Source organism: Pseudophryne corroboree, chromosome 6, assembly GCF_028390025.1.
Source record: "Pseudophryne corroboree isolate aPseCor3 chromosome 6, aPseCor3.hap2, whole genome shotgun sequence".
NCBI classification, from domain to species: domain Eukaryota; kingdom Metazoa; phylum Chordata; class Amphibia; order Anura; family Myobatrachidae; genus Pseudophryne; species Pseudophryne corroboree.
Genome location: NC_086449.1, coordinates 141,579,622 through 141,602,780, shown reverse-complemented (window position 1 = coordinate 141,602,780; position 23,159 = coordinate 141,579,622). Strand labels below are relative to the sequence as shown.

The 23,159-nt window shown below is 46.7% G+C and overlaps 1 protein-coding gene across 1 annotated transcript; it reads right to left on the bottom strand.

The window, feature by feature from the left end:
- Positions 1-2,038: 2,038 nt before the first annotated feature.
- PGAM2 (phosphoglycerate mutase 2) lies at positions 2,039-17,305 on the bottom strand. Its single transcript, XM_063931925.1, has 3 exons — positions 16,704-17,305; positions 7,544-7,724; positions 2,039-2,548 (listed from the first exon to the last, which is right to left on the bottom strand). Exons 1-3 carry the CDS (start codon positions 17,112-17,114, stop codon positions 2,379-2,381), a joined length of 762 nt encoding a protein of 253 aa, XP_063787995.1. The 5' UTR covers positions 17,115-17,305; the 3' UTR covers positions 2,039-2,378.
- Positions 17,306-23,159: the final 5,854 nt, after the last annotated feature.

Sequence of the window (23,159 nt, the reverse complement as noted above, 5' to 3'; positions counted from 1 at the left end):
TTTGTACTGATGGTGGTCACATAACTAAAAACTCCAAAAATGTTTGTCAATTATTTTTTGGGGGGTTGACCATTATCATGTCAATCTTTTGTACCTGTCGACCTTAAACGCTGTTAACATTTTATCTGCACTTCTACTCACTCACCTTGGCTCTTATGATGACTGGTGCAGGATTATTGCAAGTCCTTCTCCTCTGGCTCCAGTGTTATCAATTATATGAATGTAACCAAGTAAATGAAACTCAGTCAGATGAAGAAAAGTTCACAGGAATAGTTTTATGGCAAACGGTCAATGTTTCAGGTTCTCTGCACCTTCTTCAGGGAAACTGAGCTATTGTGGAATAGAGCTACTCCTATAGGAGAAGTGCCAGATTTGTGGCAAATATTGCCACCAAAACCTGCGGCTGATCAGACATAGCAACAGAGAACTTACTTCTTCCAGTCAGCCAATGATGACTGACCAGAACCATCCCATCCTTTGAATTTTAAGGGGGTCATTTAATGATGACTGTGAGTTGCTGGCGTTCAGGCTGTTTTCCACATATGCGCACATCACCGAGCATTGAACTGCCCCCACATATGTTTTGTATATTAACAAGATAGGACAACTCGATATACGTCCTTTGTGCCAGTTATTCGGTCAAGTTAGCCAACACCGCCACTGCACAAATGGGCAGCTTTAGTCTTTCAGAAAGTAATACATTCAGCAGTACAATACAATCACTTTGTGATTACTGATTGTAACTGGTCATATATTTATTTAGATATGAGAACACAACTGCAGATTTTGCAAGGACGTTAAACAATAGTAGGTCTGATGAAATGTAACAAAAAAATAGCTCCCTATTGTGATCACATACAATATGTTGTGAAAATTATTTCAAGGGCAAAAAAAACAAAGATGTGGTTTGAGAACAACTTCTGTAATTACAAACAAGCCTTTTTTTAAATTAGCACACTGTGTATGTACCCTACATTATGCTTACTAAAGCTGACAGTGTGCGTGGTGATTGTGTTGACAGCTTGCGCAATAAATGGAACAGTAGAGGATGTGATAATCCAGGGGGGAAGGAGGCAGAAGGAACCATCTTCATCAGTGCAGACCCATTAGTTGACCTTTGGTGGTCGCTAAGGGTACCAAGGTTTAGGAGGTGCCTAAAACACTGAATGAGTGCGATAATATCATTCAATTATGTTTTTTATTTTGCCTCGTGACATGCCCCTATGTCTTTGCTTTCTGGTTGGCCGAGCAGAGAGTCGGGAGGCAAAGCTGCTCGGCCAGCCCCTGACTATGTGAGCTGGCCAACCCCGGTCTCTATACATGGCTAGACCAACCCATCAGACCATAGGCCCTTCTGCTGCCAGGTGGGCAGTCCAGCTCTGCTTATGACAATGAACCTATTGTTATGTGGAGGCCTGAAGCTGTAGCTCCTTCTGCTCCATTGTTAATCTGGCCCTGCCCATGAAGTTGCCAGTTGTGGCTCCTCCATGTCAGTAATAATCAGAAAGTGTGGCACTCTGCTGTGATAACGGAGCCCAACACCACACTGCAAGTCTGTCAATTTAGATGATAACCCTCGCCCTTGCTCGACTAAAGGTAAGGTGAGAGATGGAGCGCTGCCTGCTTGGGTTGTACCCGATGAGAGGGGCAGGGGGTGGCATGGTTGCTTCTACCCTGCTAGTAGGGCAGTTGGGAGATGTTACTGTATGTTCATTTGGAAATGGGCAGAGTACCTGAACCAGTCAGTTGAGGGGAGAGTAGTTGCAAGATCTAATCTATGACATCCAAGACTGGCCTTTAGGTGGCAAACCATCTCACTGTGCATATCAGCACGGTCCAACAATGTGTCCTATTTATATGTATCTGTAGGCCCTGAAAGGAAAGCTGGGGCCTGGAATTACAGGTGTGGCAGGACCAGCATTCACAGACTGGGGTTTCTGTGTGGCATAATGTGAGCTGGGGGCACCTAGTGTATTTAGCACATTTGTGGTGCTGGAAGCATTTACACATTATACTTTGTAATAACATCGACAGTATATTATATTGACAAATTTATTGGTAGTTTGTTGCCCTGGGGCCTCCACAAACACAAACCTTAATACAGCCTTGTGTCTTCATTTGGTTTAGGGGGTATTCTCTATAATTACAGATGACATTGATGATTAATACAGTATGTGGTCACCAAAGTGTTGTGATCACTCCATTAGGGCCAGGAGAATTAAGACAATGGAAGGATAACACGTAACAATAATGACACTTTAACAATTAGGATGAACTAAAGATGACGTGGGTTATAATTAGGACATGGTAATATTACTAAGAGAATATGATTTATTACAAAAGTCCACATTCCGCTCTTCATGTGTCTTTCCTTGGCTCTATTTCTTAGCCTTCCCCTGAGCTGCCACTGCTTCCATAGCCTTCCTCACCGTCTCCTCATCCCCCAGGAAGGTCATGGGCTTGAGTGGCTTTAAATTGTCATCCAGCTCATACACAATAGGGATTCCAGTGGGGAGGTTTAGCTCCATAATGGCAGCATCGGACATTCCTGTAGAGGGCAGTAGAGAGAGGAGACGTAATGTCATTATTCTGATATCAGTGGGACACAATAATATTAGCTGACACATAAAAAAACTTCAGTCAATTATAAATGCTGCTCTTTAATTTTTTTGATGACCATGAACAGTAGGAGGCTGCTCTCTGTGTTGGGTGTACTGAATAACACAAATACTCACTGGAGACTGTACAAAAATGCTGTAACCTTGTAATAGAGTCCCGGCCCCTGAAGGGCTCAGGTGAGACGCAGCTGTTACAGAGCATAAACATACCGTGTTGCTTATGATTAATCAAATGCCCTTTGCTTTAAAATTGACTTTAGAACCATCTGTCTAAACACAAAGTGCCATCTTTCATGCTGTGATGAACTTAATGTTATGACCTCCAGTAAGTTAACTGGGAAAAGCAGACATAGACTTTAAGTGCAAGGAGAAACATTAGCAGTTACTTATAATGGTGGTCATTCCGAGTTGTTTGCTCGCTAGCAGTTTTTAGCAGCCGTGCAAACGCTATGCCGCCTCCCACTGGGAGTGTATTTTAGCTTAGCAAAAGTGCGAACGAAAGGATCGCAGAGCGGCGGCAAACTTTTTTTGTGCAGGTTTAGAGTAGCTCAATACCTACTCAGCGCTTGCGATCACTTCAGACTGTTCAGTTCCTGTTTTCACGTCACGAACACGCCCTGCGTTCGCCCAGCCACCCCTCCGTTTTTCCTGGCACGCCTGCCTTTTTCCAAACACTCCCTGAAAACGGTCAGTTGACACCCAGAAACGCCCACTTCATGTCAATCACTCTGCGGCCAGCAGTGCAACTAAAAAGCTTTGCTAGACCTTGTGTGAAACATCGTTCGTTGCAATAGTACGACGTGCGTGCGCATTGCGCCGCATGCGCAGAAGTGCAAATTTTTTGCCTCATCGCTGCACAGCAAACGAATGCAGCTAGCGATCAACTCAGAATGACCCCCAATGTACCTTGAATTGATTTGCAAAATCAAGGTATTTCTGAGGTGATTTACTAGATCCAAATTTTTCTCTACCATATCAATGGAAAATGGTTGTATAGGTACATTATCGATAATCCGGCACCTCTTTTAATCCGTATACATTAGGTGCCAGGGGAAGTTAGACTGTCGGTGGGAGTCAGGCTGCGGGAGGGTCTAGTTAGGCTGTGGGTGGGAGTCGGGCTGCGGTAGGATTAGGTGCTGCAGGGTAGTTATGCTGCGGAAGGGCTGCAGGGTACAATTAGTCTGTGGGGAGGGGTTGGTGACAAGATGCCGCAGACACCACCGTCACTAATACCACTGATAATCCAGCAAAACAGTGCTGGAAACAACCATGACGGATTATTGGTGTTGTACCTATATTTACCTAGAATGGTAAAGTTTGGACTTTTAATAAGAGTTTACCAAATGCACTTTGTAGCGTATGATATGTATTAAAATGTGTTACGTTGCCTTATTTAATGTTTTTAATAAATATATATGCAGTTTTTTTAACCCTGTCAGCAGAACTGTCTGCCCGTCTGCTACACTGCAAGTGTGAGCTGCATCACCACAGCAAACCACATGGTGGCAAAATGAGAGGAGAGAGTGAGAAAAGGCAGCTGAGGATATTTATATAAAGGACTTCTAGAACTGGTGTGATTAAGAATAGTAACAGGGAGACCTTCAGTGTGAGAGGGGGAAGAGAAAGGGGTGTATGGTGGTCACGCCAAAATACTAGAGGAAGAGGACTGAGAATAATAGCTACAGAGTGTGACAGTAGATGTTATAATGTTATAGTAAGAATTAATTTATGTATGGAGTGAGGGCTAATATGGGTGAAGGTTAGACCAACCTTCTTCTTCTAACCCTTGCAATAAGGCAAATGTCACTGTAAGTTCACTTGGGAAAGGTCACAGTAACTGAACCAGCCAGCTGATGGGAGGGGTGGGTGCGAGGTCTAACCTACCACATCTAAAACTGGCATTTAGAAGCAGACGCGTCTCATGTCACATCTCAGTGATGTGCTCTGATCATTTATAACCCTCAGTCAAGCAGAGAGTTGGTCTCTTTACTTAGATACATTGACATACAGTATATGCAGTAGTTGAATCATAGAAAAATTTGTTTTTCAAATCTGTAGTAGAAAAGGTGCATTACTAATAGGCCCTACACACTGGGCGATAATGCTCAAAGATATGAATGATCTCGTTCATCGCTGGTGCCCCGTCGCCTGTGCATGCAGGCCAATGTGGACGATCTCGTCCATATTTGCCTGCACTTCTATGGAGCCAGGTGACGGGGGAAGTGAAGAAACTTCACTCCCCCCGTCACTGCCCCTCCGCCGCCGGGTCGCCCGTCGGCCGTATCCGCCGTCAGGCAGCTCGGTGGCGGATCGCCAAATGTGTAGGGCCCTTAAGTAATAATTGCTGGAAACATTAAAATTGAGGACACATCTGTGGCCGCCTATCAGCTCATAAATACTGAATTATTTTCTACTTCAGATTCAAGTATCCATCTATGTCGATTACCCATCCTTCTTTATGGGGAAGGCATGCCACCTGTTTTCCCAGCCACAAATCTCACTGGGGCAGATGTATTAAGCCTGGAGAAGGCATAAAGAAGGGATAAAGCGGTGATAAGTGCAAGGTGATATCGCACAAGCCAATCAGCTCCAATATGTAAATTGACAGTTATGAGCTGATTGGCTGGTTCATTATCACCTTGCACTTATCACCGCTTTATCACTTCTTTATGCCTTCTCCAGGATTAATACATCTGCCCCATTATTAGTACCGGGATCCAATACTGGGTGCAGAACATCTGTCAGCATCAGGGTCCCATCTCCATCTGGGGTGTGGATTATTAGATCTACACTAAAATGGCCTACAGTCAATAGGTCTACGACAGGGTCAGTCAAAAGGTCTACGACAGGGTCAATCAATAGGTCTACGACAGGGTTAAAAGGTCGACATAGAATAGGTAGACAGTATGAATGGTAGGGTGAAAATGTCAACAGGGTCAAAAGGTTGACATGGAAATGGTCGACACAAAAAATGTAGACACAATTTTTTGGAGGGGGGGTGTTTTGTCACTTTTCTGCCACAAACAAGCCCCATTAGCGTACTGCGTCCCCTCGCATGGCTCGCCATGCTTTAGTCAGGTTACTATTCCCAATCAAAGTCCACATAGAGGGTAAAGTATGACAAAGTTTAAAAAAAATGTATGTAAATAAAAAAACTTGTGTCAACCATATGTGTGTCGACCATTGTCATGTCGACCTTTTGGCCCTTAGGGGGGTTTTGCGAAGAAGCAAGAAAGACTGTTTTTGTCTCTCTGGGGCACGCTTTTGATATAATTTGTATAATTTTATTGAGTACTCAAAAGCGTGCCCCAGAGAGACAGAAACAGTCTTTCTTGCTTCTTCGCAAAAACACCTAACAGTTAATTCTGTACAAATCTCAGGGAGCACCATCAACCAAGGACTACTGCAAAAACCCTTGATGCGGAGTCAGTAGCAAGATGTTCGTTATCATAGATATCTTCTTACAGATCTGAACTATACTACAAATTTGCAATCTGCAAAAATCCAGTGCAGATTCCAAACCCCAGACCTTTTGGCCCTGTCAACCTGTGGAACTGTAACTGTCTACATTTTATATATCGATCTTTTGACCCTGTCGACCTAATGCATGTCTACCATTAGTGGTAGGCCTATTGACTGTAGACCTTTTTGCTGTAGATCTATAGTACGGATACCCTCCATCTGCACATTCCAAATGAGCACGGAAGTTACACCACACATATTGTGCTCTCACCTTCCCATCTCTGCTCCTTCCCTTTCTCTTTCATCTCTGTCCCTCCTTCCCCCTCTTACCATCTGTTTCCCTCTATCGTCTCTCTCTCTCTCATCTCTGCGCCCCTCCACCTCTCTCTCATCTGTCACCCCCAGTATCTCTCTCATCTTTGTCCTCTTCCCCTTCTGCCTCTTTCTCTCTGATCTCTGTCCCATCATGGAAGTTGCCAGCGTTAAAGGCCTATACACACTGGCCGATTTTGAGCTCACAGTAGCTCACTTTTGGCGTTTTGAGCTACTTTGAGCTCAAACTCGCCAGTGTGTATGGCCGGGTGATGAGCGGTGAGCGCTGATGCACGCTCCCGCATCATCGCTGGCCGCTGCCACCCTCCGTTGGGCTGTTTTAACAGCCGAGTGAACTACTTTCCACAGTCTCCTACTGTGGAAAGTGGTTCACCCCCCGTGAACATCGCTGGGCCATGTAAAAAAATTGCTCAGTGTGTATGCGCTGAGCGATTTTTCTGCTGTTGAAGTTCACATCATCGCTGTGCATACGCGCTGGGCAAAAACACCCAGTGTGTATACACCTTAAGTGTTAACAGGTATCTTCCCCCACCGTCCCATCTCTGTTCCCCACCCACACCCCTGTCTATCTCTCTCATCTTATCCTCTTTTCCTCCTCCCCCATCTTCATCTCTTTAATCTCTCGGACCCACTACTCTGCTCCCCCCCCCCCCCATCTCTGCCCCCTTCCTCAATCCCCTCTGCTCTCTCCCTCGTTGCAGATATAGGCACATTGGTGGTGAGAGCTGCTGGTGGGGGGCACACGGGGGTGAGGTGGGGTGGAGTTACGGGTTGTCCCAGCTACTGCCATCCAGTCAGCACTTGCTGCAGGAGGAGAGGCTGTATCTTGCAGACTGCGCAGCTACTAGACTGACACATTAGCTGATTATATCATTGATACAGCAGGAATGTTAAATAGTGACTTAATTTAGTCTTTATACTACCTCTACAGTAAACTGTGGTAGCTGATGTTAGAGGAGCATGACTACATATTACACAGCCCTGCTATTACTAGCATAGGACAATTATATTCCCAAATCTAACAAAATGATATGTCCTGCTCAGCCAACATATAAAAGACAAATAACAGGTGCAAAAGAAATGTAATATTGGAAACAGCATGCCATTACAGGATGGCATACACATCTCACCATCAAGGTGTTTGACAATGCCCCGCAAGCTATTCCCGTGTGCTGCAATCAGGACCCGCTTGCCAGCAAGGATCTGTGGGGCGATTACTTCATTCCAGTAGGGAAGTGCGCGGGCGATGGTGTCCTTCAGACTCTCGCATGACGGTAGCTCTGATGAGGTAAGGGCTGAATAGCGCCGATCCTGATAGGCCGGAAGGAAAAGAGATTGGCAGGTAAGCAAGAATTCTACTTAAGTAATACAGTCATTATATTCATCCTGTGCTGGCATAATAGAGCTGTGTTTAAAGGAAAATTTCAAATAAATAGATAGCAAATATATAGTAAGGGGGGCATTTATCAAAAATCGCATTTCCAATGCTATCTGGGCACAATGTTACTGCCCAAGATCGCACTGCAGAATGTGATCATATCAGGGGAATGTACAGTATTACCCAGCACAGACAGGAACAGGGGATCCGGAAGGTGCCTGTGCCTGCAATGTACTCTGCGTGCTGTGGGGGATGCTGTGCATGTGCAGTCCCCACTGACTGTGTATGCACTTCGGCCATTGCAGGCAGAGGGTTCTGGGCAATTACACTCCTGATGTGTAGCCCATAGGCTACAGCAGGCTACCGTCATGTTCACATGGTGGTTGCTGTGGGAGACAATACTGGGAATGCTTCGCATTGTGGATAGTGATCTACTTGGCAGCATCGCATTCTCCATAGAAATCTATGGTGGATGCGGCTGCCGGTGGGAATGATGGGACCTGACACCTGCTGTGATCCCTCCTACATACATTGCAGGAATACTTATTATTTGCGGCTAACCCCCACAAACGTGTGTTTTCAGGGGAAATAGCACAAAAAATTGTTTGATAAATGAGCCCATAAGTGAAACCCAGCCCCCAAAGGTCACGAGCAGTGTTCTGGGCAGCTGTGATCTTCACCTGTGGACCTGCGAAAGGTCATTAAGAACCTTTGCAATCTGGCAGGACCGTTATGCAATAGATAGCACCTATCCTTGTGCATACCTCCCAACTGTCCCGATATTCGCGGGACAGTCACGTTTTTTGGGGACTGCCCCGCTGTCCCACCCGCGGGCCGCAATGTCCCGTGGTGAAGGGGGGGCAGTTGGGAGGCTCCTGTCACTGCTGCTCTGCAGCGGTGAATAGACGCTGTGCGAATGCCACAGCGTCTATTCACTGGAGGGAGAGGGGGCATGCCAGCGGCTCACAGAGCGCTTGTCATGCCCCCTCAGTGGCGAAAACGGGGTGTAGCTTGCGATTGCGGGTCCTCCGCGAAGCCACGCCCCCTTTTCTTAGGCTATGCCCCTTTTTCAGGAGCGCCGCGCGGGTCCCTCCTTGGGAAAATGAAAAGTTGGGAGGTATGCTTGTGTATCTATGCCTATTTCCCTATAAATTGTAAGCAGGGCCTTCCTACCTCTATGTCTGTCTGTAATTACCTGTACCCAGTTTTGTTCTATTACTGTTGTTCTAATTGTAAAGCATAAAGCAATATGCTGCACTATATAAGAAACTGTTAAAAAATAATAAATAAATAATTATCTGTCAGAAACACTGACCAGTGCTGACTATGGGGCTGATTCAGAGGTGGACACTAATTGCACCGCTGCTATGCTGTGCGGAAAAAAATAAGAATTTACTCACCGGTAATTCTATTTCTCGTAGTCCGTAGTGGATGCTGGGTACTCCGTAAGGACCATGGGGTATAGACGGGCTCCGCAGGAAAAGAAAGATTAGGTACTATATCTGGTGTGCACTGGCTCCTCCCTCTATGCCCCTCCTCCAGACCTCAGTTAGGGAAACTGTGCCCGGAAGAGCTGACATTACTAGGAAAGGATTTGGAATCCAGGGTAAGACTCATACCAGCCACACCAATCACACCGTACAACTCGTGATAACTATACCCAGTTAACAGTATGAACAATAACTGAGCCTCTCTCAACAGATGGCTCATACAATAACCCTTTAGTTAAGCAATAACTATATACATGTATTGCAGAGAGTCCGCACTTGGGACGGGCTCCCAGCATCCACTACGGACTACGAGAAATAGAATTACCGGTGACTAAATTCTTATTTTCTCTGACGTCCTAGTGGATGCTGGGTACTCCGTAAGGACCATGGGGATTATACCAAAGCTCCCAAACGGGCGGGAGAGTGCGGATGACTCTGCAGCACCGAATGAGCAAACTCAAGGTCCTTCTCAGCCAGGGTATCAAACTTGTAGAATTTTGCAAAAGTGTTTGAACCCGACCAAGTAGCAGCTCGGCAAAGTTGTAAAGCCGAGACCCCTCGGGCAGCCACCCAAGAAGAGCCCACCTTCCTCGTGGAATGGGCTTTTACTAATTTAGGATGCGGCAGTCCAGCCGCAGAATGTGCAAGCTGAATCGTGCTACAGATCCAGCGAGCAATAGTCTGCTTTGAAGCAGGAGCACCCAGCTTGTTGGGTGCATGCAGGATAAATAGCGAGTCAGTTTTTCTGACTCTAGCCGTCCTGGAAACAAAGTTTCAGGGCCCGGACTACGTCCAGCAACTTGGAATCCTCCAAGTCCCTAGTAGCCGCAGGCACCACAATAGGTTGGTTCAAATGAAACGATGATACCACCTTAGGGAGAAATTGGGGACGAGTCCTCCATTCTGCCCTTTCCATATGGAAGATCAGATATGGGCTTTTACATGACAAAGCCGCCAATTCTGACACACGCCTAGTCCAAGCTAAGGCCAAAAGCATGACCACTTTCCACGTGAGATATTTTAGCTCCACGGTCTTAAGTGGCTCAAACCAGTGGGATTTTAGGAATCCAACACACGTTAAGATCCCAAGGTGCCACTGGAGGCACAAAAGGGGCTGAATATGCAGCACCCCTGTAACAACGTCCGAACTTCAGGCAGTGAAGCCAGTTCTTTTTGAGAGAAAAAGGGATAGGGCCGAAATCTTGGCCTTTATGGATCCTAATTTTAGGCCCATAGTCACTCCTGACTGTAGGAATGCAGGAATCGACCCCCCTGGAATTCCTCTGTAGGGCCTTCCCGGCCACACACCAAGCAACCTATTTTCGCCATATACAGTGAAAAAGTCTTGCTGTCACGTCTTTCCTAGCCTTTATCAGCGTAGGAATAACTGCATCCGGAATGCCCTTTTCCGCTAGGATCCGGCGTTCAACCGCCATGCCGTCCAACGCAGCCGCGGTAAGTCTTGGTTCAGACAGGGTCCCTGTTGCAACATGTCCTGACTGAGAGGCAGAGGCCATGGGTCCTCTGAGAGCATTTCTTGCAGTTCCGGGTACCGAGTCCTTCTTGGCCAATCCAGAGCAAAGAATATTGTTCACACTCCTCCGTTTATTACAATTCTCAGCCCTTGGGTCTGAGAGGAAGAGGAGGGAATATATAGACCGACTGGAACACCCACGGTGTTACTAGTGCGACCACAGCTATCGCCTGAGAGTCCCTTGACCCAGCGTAAAACCTTTTTTATCTTTTTATTGAGGTGGGACGCCTGAGGCAGTTTCCATCAATTTTCAAAACTGCGTGAAGAATTCCTGATGAAGTCACCACCTTCCCGGGTGGAGGTCGTGTCCACTCCCGGAATTAACACTGCTGACAGTGCGCTTACTTGATTCTCCGCCCAGCGAAGAATTCTGGTGGCTTCTACCCTAGCCACCCTGCTCCTTGTGCCGCCCTGGCGGTTTACATGAGCCCCTGCGGTCTGACTGGATCAGAACCGGTTGGTCGCGAAGCAGGAACTCCGCTTGACTTAGGGCGTTGTATATGGCCCTTAGTTCCAGGATATTGATGTGAAGGCAAGTCTGTTGGCTTGACCACAAACTTTGGAATTTTCTTCCCTGTGTAACTGCCCAAAACCCTCGGAGGCTTGCATCCGTGGTCACCAGGACCCAGTCCTGAATGCCGAATCTGCGGCCCTCGAGAAGGTGAGCACTCTGCAGCCACCACAGGAGAGACACCCTGGCCCTGGGGGATAGGGTGATTAACCGATGCATCTGAAGATGTGATCCGGACAATTTGTCCAGTAAGTTCCATTGTCCTTGCATGGAACCAGCCGAAGGGGATGGCCTCGTATGATGCCATCATCCTTCCCAGGACTCGAGTGCAGTGATGCACTGACACCTGTTTTGGTTTTCAATGGATTCCTGACCAGTGTCATGAGCTCCTGAGCTCTCTCTATCGGGAGATAAACCCTCTTCTGGTCTGTGTCTAGGATCATGCCTAGGCGAGGCAGATGAGCTGTAGGAACCAACTGCGACTTCGGAATATATAGAATCCAGTCGTGTTGCCGTTTCACTTCCAGAGAAGGGGATACGCTGTCCAGCAACTGCTCTCTTGATCTCGCTTTTATGAGGAGATCATCCAAGTATGTGATAATAGTGACACCTTGCTTCCGCAGGAGCACCATCATATCCGCCATTACCTTGGTGAAATTGGTAATGACAATCCCGTACCGCAATTCTGAGGTACGCCTGATGAGGTGGATAAATGGGGACACGAAGGTATGCATCCCTTATGTCCCGATTCATTTCAGGCTTGCAATGACCGCTCTTAGCGATTCCATCTTGAACCTGAACCTTTTCAGGTATATGTTCAGGGATTTTAATTCAATATGGGTCTAACCGAACCGTCTGGTTTCGGGATTATAACATGGTCGAATAATAACACCCTCTTGTTGAAGGAGGGGACCCTTGACCACCACCTGTTGAAGCTACAATTTACGAATTGCAGTTAACACTGGCTCCCTCTCTTGGGGGGAAGCCCGCCGGGTCCTCGGTGAGGGGGCATCTTCTCACAGTCCAGCCTGTATCCCTGCGATACAATTTCTATTGCCCAGGGATCTGACAGGGAGTGAACCCACTTGTGCCTGAACTTACGAAGGCGTGTCCTCACCGGGCCTAGCTCCGCCTGTGGAGCCCCAGCGACATGCGGTGGATTTTTGTAGAGGCCGGGGAGGACTTCTGTTCCTGGGGACTAGCTGTGTTGTACAGCTTCTTTCCTCTGCCCCCGGCTCTGACAAGAAAGGACGCACCTCAGACTTTCTTGTTTCTTTATTCGAAAAGCTGCATTTAATAATGTCGTGCTTTCCTAGGCTGTGCAGGAATATAAGGCAAAATATCAGAATTACCAGCTATAGCTGTGGAGACCAGGCCCGAGAACCTTTCTCCACACAATCCTCAGCCTTCCATATGCCTCTTAAGTCGGCATCATCTGTCCAATGTATATTCTACAGGACACGTCAAGCAGAAATCGACATAGCTTTTGTCTCTAGGACCCAGTATACTCATGTCCCTTTGGGCATGCTTTATAATTATATATCTATCACTTAAGACAGCATCTTAAAATATTTATATGCATACTAGGGTCTCAATCTCTGCTGATAAGGTACCTGTCCACGCTGCCACAGCGCTATAAACCCATGCCGACACAATCGCCGGTCTGGGTAGTATACTAGAATGTGCACACTATCTGCAGGATCCCTGAGAATAGCTAGTGCAAACAGGACACCCAAGGGGAAGATTCTCAACACATCCTGGCCCTAGTGGGGAAAGGATACAGCCTGAGAATTCTCTTGTGGGAAGCTGCCGTCTCTTGTCTGGAGATTCCCGCTCTTTTTCCTCATGAGAGGAGGGAAATTTACCTCAGCATTCTTCCCCTTAACATGTGTACTCTCGTGTCAGGGACAGATGAGTCATCAGTGATATGCAAATCATCTTTTATTCCAATAATCATATATTGAATATCTTTTAGCCCTCTTGGCTGTAACTTTGCATTATCGTAGTCGACAGTGGAGTTAAACTCCGTGTCGATACTTTGTTATTTTGGATAGTGAACATAGAGAGACTCTGAAGGACTCTGACATAGGGACAGACCAGGGTAGATTTCCTTTCTGTTCCCTAACCTTTTGTGCAGTAATTTTACCTCAGCACTTACACATATCCAAACAGGTGTCGGCGTTGTCGACAGAGACACCCTCCCACACACATATCAGCTCTATCACCTCCTTAGAGGAGCCTTTTACCTCAGACATGTCGACACACGCGTACCGACACACCACACACACAGGGGATGCTCTATTTGAAGACAGTTCCCCCACCAGGCCCTTTGGAGAGACAGAGAGAGAGTATGCCAGCACACACCACAGCGCTATATAATACAGGGATGTACACTATACTGAGTGATTTTTCCCCTATAGCAGCTTATATACACAGTTTTGCGCCTAAATTTATGTGCCCCCCCCTCTCTTTTTTACCCTTTGTGTACCAGGATACTGCAGGGGAGAGCCTCTGGAGCTTCCTTCCAGCTGAGCTGTGAAGAGAAAATGGCGCCGGTGTGCTGAGGAAGAAGGCCCGGCCCCCTCAGCGGCGGGCTTCTGTCCTTTTATGTACTTTAATGGCGGGGGTTAATGCACATATACAGTTTATCAGACTGTATTATGTGCTTTTCGCCAAGTAAGGTAATCTAATTGCTGCCCAGGGCGCCCCCCCAGCGCCCTGCACCCATCAGTGACCGGAGTGTGTGGTGTGCTAAGGGAGCAATGGCGCACAGCTGCAGTGCTGTGCGCTACCTCAATGAAGACCGGAGTCTTCAGCCGCCGATTTTCAACTTCTCTTCGTTCTTCTGGCTCTGCAAGGGGGACGGCGGCGCGGCTCCGGGACCGGACGACCGAGGACTGGGCCTGTGTTCGATCCCTCTGGAGCTAATGGTGTCCAGTAGCCTTAGAAGCCCAAGCTAGCTGCAAGCAGGTAGGTTCGCTTCTCTCCCCTCAGTCCCACGTAGCAGTGAGTCTGTTGCAAGCAGATCTCACTGAAAATAAAAAACCTAACAAATACTTTCTTTTCTAGGAAGCTCAGGAGAGCCCCTAGGGTGCATCCAGCTCTGGCCGGGCACAGATACTAACTGAGGTCTGGAGGAGGGGCATAGAGGGAGGAGCCAGTGCACACCAGATATAGTACCTAATCTTTCTTTTAAGAGTGCCCAGTCTCCTGCGGAGCCCGTCTATACCCCATGGTCCTTACGGAGTACCCAGCATCCACTAGGACGTCAGAGAAATATGCATAAAATGCAGGAGGAGTCTTGAGTTAAAGGACGGCCATTGCAGGCTTCTATGATCCGCTGCTGCACCCAGCATCGGATCCACTGCATGACCATCAGACATCTGAGTAACCTCAGGTTACTCAGGATGTCTGGTGAAATCACATAACTGAAGCTGTGTCCGAGGACGCAGCCCTGTCAACAGCACAGCCAGAAACTGGGGCTGACATGCCCCTGTGCTCTGGAACACTGCCTATTGCCCCCCCCCCCTCCCCCCCTCCCTTCCTCAAATGCCAGCAGCATGTCAATCACATTCATTGCAGATTCAAACGCACTCTTCTACACCAGCGGGATGGGCTGATACAGCATTAGCATAAAGTCGCAGACGCAACTACGGCAGAAGGCGGTCACAGCAGCATGGGACTCGGATTCAGCCTTATAGTTAGAATGTAATATATTTATATTATGTGTTCTTTAATAGATGTTAACTTACAAAGCCAGATAATAACAATAGCACTACATCTTATATAAACAAATTGTATAGGAAAGTTACTCCGTTTTTCTAACATAGGGACATTTCCAGGGACAAATCAAGTAGTGTATCTATAACATACTTACCTACTTTTTTAGTCAGCGGAGGCAGGGGGGCTTTTCCTTATTTCGCGATACAATCGCAATTGAATTGTGATCGCATCCCTGGCCGCTATTAGCATGCTGGGCGGCCTTACTCTGTGCTGGGCGGCCCCCAGCATGTGAGTGATAGCTATTGTAGCAAAACTGGAACTGAAGCTACATAAGGGGGGTAATTCCAAGTTGATCGCAGCAGGAAATTTTTTAGCAGTTGGGCAAAACCATGTGCACTGCAGGGGAGGCAGATATAACATGTGCAGAGAGAGTTAGATTTGGGTGGGTTATTTTATTTCTGTGCAGGGTAAATACTGGCTGCTTTATTTTTACACTGCAACTTAGATTGCAGATTGAACACACCGCACCCAAATCTAACTCTCTCTGCACGTTATATCTGCCTCCCCTGCAGTGCACATGGGCCCTCATTCCGAGTTGTTCGCTCGCTAGCTGCTTTTAGCAGCATTGCACACGCTAAGCCGCCGCCCTCTGGGAGTGTATCTTAGCATAGCAGAATTGCGAACGAAAGATTTGCAGAATTGCGAATAGAAATTTCTTAGCAGTTTCTGAGTAGCTCCAGACTTACTCAGCCACTGCGATCAGTTCAGTCAGTTTCGTTCCTGGTTTGACGTCACAAACACACCCAGAGTTCGCCCAGACACTCCCCCGTTTCTTCAGACACTCCTGCGTTTTTCCCAGAAACGCCAGCGTTTTTTCGCACACGCCCAGAAAACGGCCAGTTTCCGCCCAGAAACACCCACTTCCTGTCAATCACACTACGATCACCAGAACGATGAAAAATCCTCGTTATGCCGTGAGTAAAATACCTAACTTTTGTGTAAAACAACTAACCGCATGCGCTCTGCGAACCTTGCGCATGCGCAGTAAGCGACTAATCGCAATATAGCAAAAATCGTCAACGAGCGAACAACTCGGAATGACCACCATGGTTTTGCCCAATTGCTAACAGAATTCCTGCTACGATCAACTTGGAATTACCTTCCAAGGTCCATAATTCTAATGGTGATATTTTTCCTTTAACGCTCGTCCTTCATTCATTGCACTGTAGTGAGAGTGCTGGGAGTACCCCCATTCAGGTAACAGTGCAGTATAACCTCCTGTTTTCATCAGTCGCAGGGCTTTTTGCTGTTTTATAAATATACCCAATAATTAGCATTAACAGGACATATACAGTACACTACCCAGTATTCTAGAAATAGACCATTTGTAGCAGTCTAAGCAAGACATTTGATTACTATGAGTGGCTTATAAGAATCCAGAAACTGGACAGTATAATTAATACGGTGACAAGCAATCTGTTATGTCTAATTTTTATTAACCTGTATTTTGTGTTACTGACGGGTAAAATTGTATCCAGTTTCTGCTGTTAGTAACTTTACTAATGGTTAGACATTGCAGACATTGGCTTAGTGTAAGAAGTATAACGTTGTCCTACACTGGGGTGAGGAAAGTAAAGTCACTGTGATTCCTTACCTTGCTGATGAGTTTGTAATACGGGTGATCTTCTCCCATTGGTGGTGGAGGGATGTCATAGGATCTCCTCCAGATCTTGACTTGTTCCTCCCCGTGCTTCTCGGCTGTTTCTGCCTTGTTGAGTCCGGTCAGCCCCCCGTAATGGCGCTCGTTCAGCCTCCAGGACCTGTGCACTGGCAGCCACATCTGGTCTGTGCCATCCAGTATGTACCACAGGGTGCGCACTGCCCTCTTCAGAACAGATGTGTAGCAGATGTCAAACTCCATCTTGGCATCTTTAATGGCTTGTGCCCCTCTTTGGGCCTCCTCTTTCCCCTTTTCACTGAGGTCAGCATCGAACCAGCCACAGAACCGGTTCTCCTGGTTCCATGAGCTTTCCCCATGACGCACAATTACCAAACGGTGAGGCATAGTGGCTGCCAAAACTACCCAAAGATTGTAGTAATTGACTAATGTACCTCAAGCTGGATACAGCTCTGCCGCAATGGGTTAATGGACACTGAAAGTGACCTGTGGCTTGTAAGTGGGGAAACAAAGCAGTGGAGTGATCAGCTGAATGTCCTGGTCCCTGGAATGTCCCCCAGACACACTCAGAGTATCCGTCTCATATACCAGGGTTTCTGCTCATGGTATCCAATCAGAGCGCATTAGCAGGAGTCCAATGGGTACAGTTGAAAGGGGAGAGAGAACCTAAAATAGCCTCACCCTTCCAGTGACAGCTGCATCTGACCTTTAACAGGGCAATGGCAGAGACACCAAGTAAAAGGTCAAATATACCTTTACGCTGCACAAACGTCTTACAGGGAAGAAGTTATGTTCTGCATTGTAATACTGCTGCCCAGCATTGTCATCATTTAATACAATAGGTAAAATATAAAATGCTCAACACTATGGGCCTTATTCTATAATCCGATGGTAGTGCAGGGAAGCGAGAGAGATTAGGGGGCTGCTTATCATTAATAACCACACTAAGGAGATACAAAATAAAACTTATTGTTGATTTTGCAGCAATAAAAATTTACCTTTTTATTACTTTTTTTTTTTTTTTTTAAATCATTGGGGTATACGAATGTTGCCCGGCTGTCCTGTAGATACTGAGTGTAAGCAATAAAAGTTACTTACTGCATCACTGGGCAGTAGAGATCCCTGTACTGCTGAGTATGTAATACTGTCATTCACTGACACCACAGCAGTCACATGACCCACTGTGACGGCACAGACCAGCGCCAAACACTGCCTGCCAATCACTCACAGGGACTGACAGTAGTCACCAGTTTCTCCAGATCCTCTGGGCCCGATTCTGATGGTTCGACAAATTACTGTATGTGTCTATAGACCATGGGTCTTCAACCTGCGACCCTCCAGCTGCTGTGGAACTACATATCCCAGCATGCCCTGCCTCAGTTTTAGCATACCTTAATAGCAAAACTGTGGCAGGGCATGCTGGGATGTGTAGTTTCACAGCAGCTGGAGGGCCACAGGATGAAGACCCATGCTATAGACGCTCAGAGACGGAAATGCACTTTCTGAAGACACTGGGCCTCTGAGTTTTGAACGAGTGACTATTTCACTCATTCTGGCCCTGTAAATCTTGGTGCTTGGTTTGCCTAGTGATTGTTCTAGCCCTGGTGTAAAATATATTAAACAGATAAATGAATGAGGGGGAGATGTACTAAGCCTGAAAAGTGATAAATATCACTGTGATAAAGCACCAGCCAATCGGCTCCTAACTGCCATGTCACAGGCTGTGTTTGAAAAATGACAGTTAGGAGCCGATTGGCTGGTGCTTTATCACAGTGATATTTATCACTTTTCAGGCTTAGTACATCTGGCCCAGAGTGTGATAGGAAGAGAGGTGGAGGATGATTAGATGAGACAGATACAGGTCATGAAAGTTGGTATTGGGGAATATTGCTACTGAGGCTTCTGTACATGTTCCAAGCCTTGATGACTGTAATACCAGCAGGGGATCTCCCGGACGTGCTGCATAGAAAAATAGTTCATCTCGGTGGGCAAATGGCCGTGTGTGAAAAGGACGATTCAAAGAAAATCTGCAAAAGGACTGAGCCTGGGAGTCTCCATCCTAAATTTCTATTTCATAGCCACTCACCTGATTAAGGGCCTGGATCCGAGCTGCACCAATCCACAACCTGGGCCTGCTTCCGATCCTGTTGCTCCTGCTGTTGTAATCACAAAGTGCCAATGTTTCGTACTTGTGTGCATGAGCAGGACCCGTACTGCGCATGAGTACGGGTCCTGCGTTGTCAGAAGCAGAACAGCTGCAGGCGTCAAGTGATTGACAATCTGCAGCCATTTGGGGGCGGGGAGGGGGTGGCAATGGCAGACGTTTCACAAAAAGGGAATGCCAAGACCAGAGTCTCCGTCTTCCGATGGAGATTTCCTGGCCTCTTGGAAGGAACCGATGAAGTTGCAAGTTATCCGATGCTGTGTCCTCGGACACAGTACTGGATCATGCATACGGGAGGTATCTACGTATACCAGATTGCCCCCCCCCTGCTGTATTACCATATTGTGCTTCACTGCTTCTTACGATGCCCCCTCTAACCACTTCTACATCATATCCACAGTGCAAAGTTCTGAAAACTTGTACAAAGTGCATGTACACAGCAGCTGTTGCCATCGAATCAGGCAGTTACATTCATTTAAAAGGCAAAGCCAGCCTGGTTTTGCCTTTTAACCGCTTCAGTGGCATGCCCGGAAGTCTTCCGGGGTAGCCAGCGCTGACTTATGCCCCAGGTACAGCCATGCAGCATGATGGCGCCTGGGAATCAGCATAAGCTATTATGGGGTTAAGCCTGCCCCCCGGACTCTTATTGGCCGGGGGGCGGGCTTAACTGTATAATAGCTTATGCATATTTACGGGCACCACAAGGCGGCCGGTAATTAACGATGATGCTGGAGATGCCCGCGCCACTGCGGGTGTTCCCGTGTGGGCGATCACCCTTCTGCACTCCCCCCCCCCCCATGCATTTAACCCCTGCACTCCCTGAATGTAAAAACACCATGGGAGGTGTGTATTTTTTTATCCAAAACTAATGGTTTATGGCTATATTCTGATTGGAATGGATGCTGGCGATGCCTGCATGTGTTCTTCCGCAGGCCATCACCCCCCCCAGCACTCCTCTCCTGCACTTTAACCAATGCACTCCCTTAATTTAAAAACACACCATGGGAGGTGTATATTTTTGAATAAAACCCACCACTGAAGGGGTTAAATTAAGGTTACTTTAAAACATTGGACATCTTTGCAGGGGTGTGGTATAGAAGATCTACAATGTCTAGGTTGACAGTCATTATGTTGACCCCTTATGGTAGACAGGCAATAGGTCAACACTGACAAAAGGTTGACACATGAAAAGGTCAACATGGTAATGGTCAACACAAAAAAAGTCGACACAACATTTTTTATTTTTTTATGTGGAACCCCAATAAGTGTACCGTGTCCACTTGCGGACAAGGTGCCTAGCTCTGCTCCCGCTATGCTCGACACAGGTTACTATTCCCAATTGTAGTCCACGTGGATGGTAAAGTATGAAATAGTTGTAAAAAATAAAAAAAACAAAAAGCTGTGTGTCGACCATATTTGTATCAACCATTTGAACCTGTTGAAATTTTATCAGTGTAGACCTAATGCCTGTCAACCATATGAGGTTGACCTAATGACTGTTGACCTAGACATTGTCTGTCTAAACATTGGAACCAGTGGCGAGGTGGGGCTGCATCCACTGATTGAACCCTTTTGCAGTAGGGATTGACATAGGAAGCCCAGCATCAAATGATGGCTGGGCTTCCGCCATCTAATCTTTTGATGCGACTGTAACTAACCATTGCATCAAAAGAATTAGATAGAAAAAGTATTCATATGACTTGCATATGCGCAAAAAAAAAATTTTGCGCATGTGCAAAAGCATCCCAAGGGTCAAGGCACAGAACCGTATATAAGCAGCAGTGAACACCGAATACGTCGGCATGTTCACTTCCTTCACAAACTCGTTTTGGAGCTCAACAGAAGCCACTGGAGAGCCATGATCTTCTACGACTACAAGAGTGGTCTGCGACAGCAGGAAAGTATTAACTGACTGCGAGCTGCCTTTGGGAAGAAAGCACTGTCCCAAACCACTGTGTTTGAGTGGTTTGCAAATTTCATTGCGGGAGACGGTCCCTGGAAGATGACAAAACCACTAGCTGATTGGGGCGAAGAAACGCGTAAGAACGGCTCAAAGTTTTAATATAAGTGCGCTCTGAACTTATCTAAGTGATCCTAGTTAAACCTACAGACACGAAGACCCACGGTGATCTTCCAGCTTGGCAATACAAAAAATACCTGCACCACTGCCACTACTTGACAAAAGGTTGGTTACCGCCTGGTGAGTATGAGACCATGTTCTCACAGCTTGCATCAGAGTAGGTAGTCTGACAGCTTGCATCAGAGTAGGTAGTCTGACAGCTTGCATCAGAGTAGGTAGTCTGACAGCTTGCATCGGAGTAGGTAAATCCAACAGCACTTGGTGTTAGCGCACTCATCCTTCTGCTGTCATCTATTCTAAGCAGGAAGTTGACTTGAAACGGTCGAGTATAGCGCTTGAACGTTATCAGTAAGCGCTCTCCCCTTGCCACTTATTATTGAGATCTCAAAGGTGAACTGGTCTTTCTGTGGATCGATATAAATGGAATAAGGAACTTTCCTAATTTACTTACTGTGGAGTGCACAATCCAGAGCATCTAATTGTTTTTTAATTAATATATAAAACCTTGTGTAGATTCTGTATATTAACTTACTGTGTAACGTGTGTTTTTTTAATACATTTTTATGAAATTAATTATGCGCACCTTACTGGTGTTATTAACATCAGAGCTAGTTAATTGGAGAGTATTAACTGACTAAACCACTTCTCCATTATGACAATGCACCTGCCCACAAGTCCTTTGGTGGATTTTCTTGCCATGAACACATCCAGCAGCTTGGTCATCCACTGTACAGTCCAGACCTGGCCCCCTGTGACTTTTTCGTGTTCCCAAAAATCAGGCCGGAAGCTGCAGTCAAGTTACATTATTATGACCACAAGCCAGGTGCGTAGCCAGAAATTTGTGGGCTCCGTAGCAACATTTTGAAGGAGCCCCTGTCCCAATGCTTCTAGATAGACACCTCTCTGCAGTAGTTGTTCATTGTATGTCCCACAATAGTGCCCTAGTTTACGTACTGAATTATAGCAGTGCATTGGTTAATGTTATCCCCCATAGAACTGCGCTTGTTTATTTTATAGATCATAGCATGTTACATTGTAGGGCTGCCAGTACCCATTATGCAACACATTACCCCTAATTCACATTACTATATACAGTGTCCACAGTTCATATTATGCCACATTAAAGGGCCCCCAGTATATATTATGCCACATTATGGTGCCTCCACTTCATATTGTGTCACTGTCACGGCTGAGGTTATTTGTGAACCTGGACTAGTACAGGACACTGGGTTTGGTCTTGAGCGCTGTGGACAGAATTGCGCTGGCTTGATGAATAATCTGCTCATCCAGACATGGCAGTCAGGCAGTATACTCTATGAGGAAAGGTGACCAGCTATGGGTACTGGAACACTGGTGGTGGGAGCCACCAATGCAATGAGTAGCTGGGTTGTAACCTAGTGGAGAGTCACGTGAGGACTGGTGAATTGACAGAATGCTGGGAGGACCAGCAATGCAGGAGATTCACTGATCACTGGTTGGAACCAGTGTAATAACTGTAGAGGAAGCTGAGGACATCAGCAATGATTGCAGAAGAAGCTGAGGGCATCAGCAATGCAGACAGTTCACTGAAGGCTGGATGGCACCAGCACAATAGTTGTAGAAGAAGCCGAGGGCATCAGCAATATTTGTAGAAGAAGCTGAGGGCATCCGCAATAATTGTATAAGAAGCTGAGGACATCAGCAATAAAGGTTTCCAGATGCTGAGCAAACTGTGGCAGCGTAGTGGGGATTCCAAACGGTGTGTAATGCAGTGCCAGCACTGTTGGCTTCCCAGGTGCTGTGATGTAGAGATTCTGCACAATGTTTAAGTTAATGCTGCAAGGTGGAAGACAGCAGTAGCAGGTTTTCCGGATACTGAGGTGCGCTACCCTGTGCAGCAGTTTAACTGGTAGCTGGTAGGAATCAGCAGAGTCTCTAATGGCGCTAGGGATATAGGACAATTCCTCTAGATCACTGGAGGACTTCCAGTGAATCTGGAGATGCCAGGATGTAGTGGCAGCAATGGCCCTTTAAATCATCCAGGGAATCAGGGAGTACGGGAGATGACAACTTCTCTGAGTCTGTTACCAGCAGGAGATTCTGGAGCTCACTCCAGGCTGAGACACCAAATCACTGACAGCTTGTTAGTGCTGAGACCTGGAACTTATACCCAGTGCTTACAGCTGAGTGGATGAACGACTCACATGAT

Bases quoted from the DNA above. Each gene is read 5' to 3' on its own strand.
- PGAM2 (XM_063931925.1), bottom strand. From the start codon at position 17,114: ATGCCTCACCGTTTGGTAATTGTGCGTCATGGGGAAAGCTCATGGAAC. The intron at 7,725-16,703 runs GTAAGGAATCAC...CCGGCCTATCAG, and splicing joins ATTACAAACTCATCAGCAAG to GATCGGCGCTATTCAGCCCT. The intron at 2,549-7,543 runs GTGAGATGTGTA...TGCCCTCTACAG, and splicing joins CATTGTCAAACACCTTGATG to GAATGTCCGATGCTGCCATT.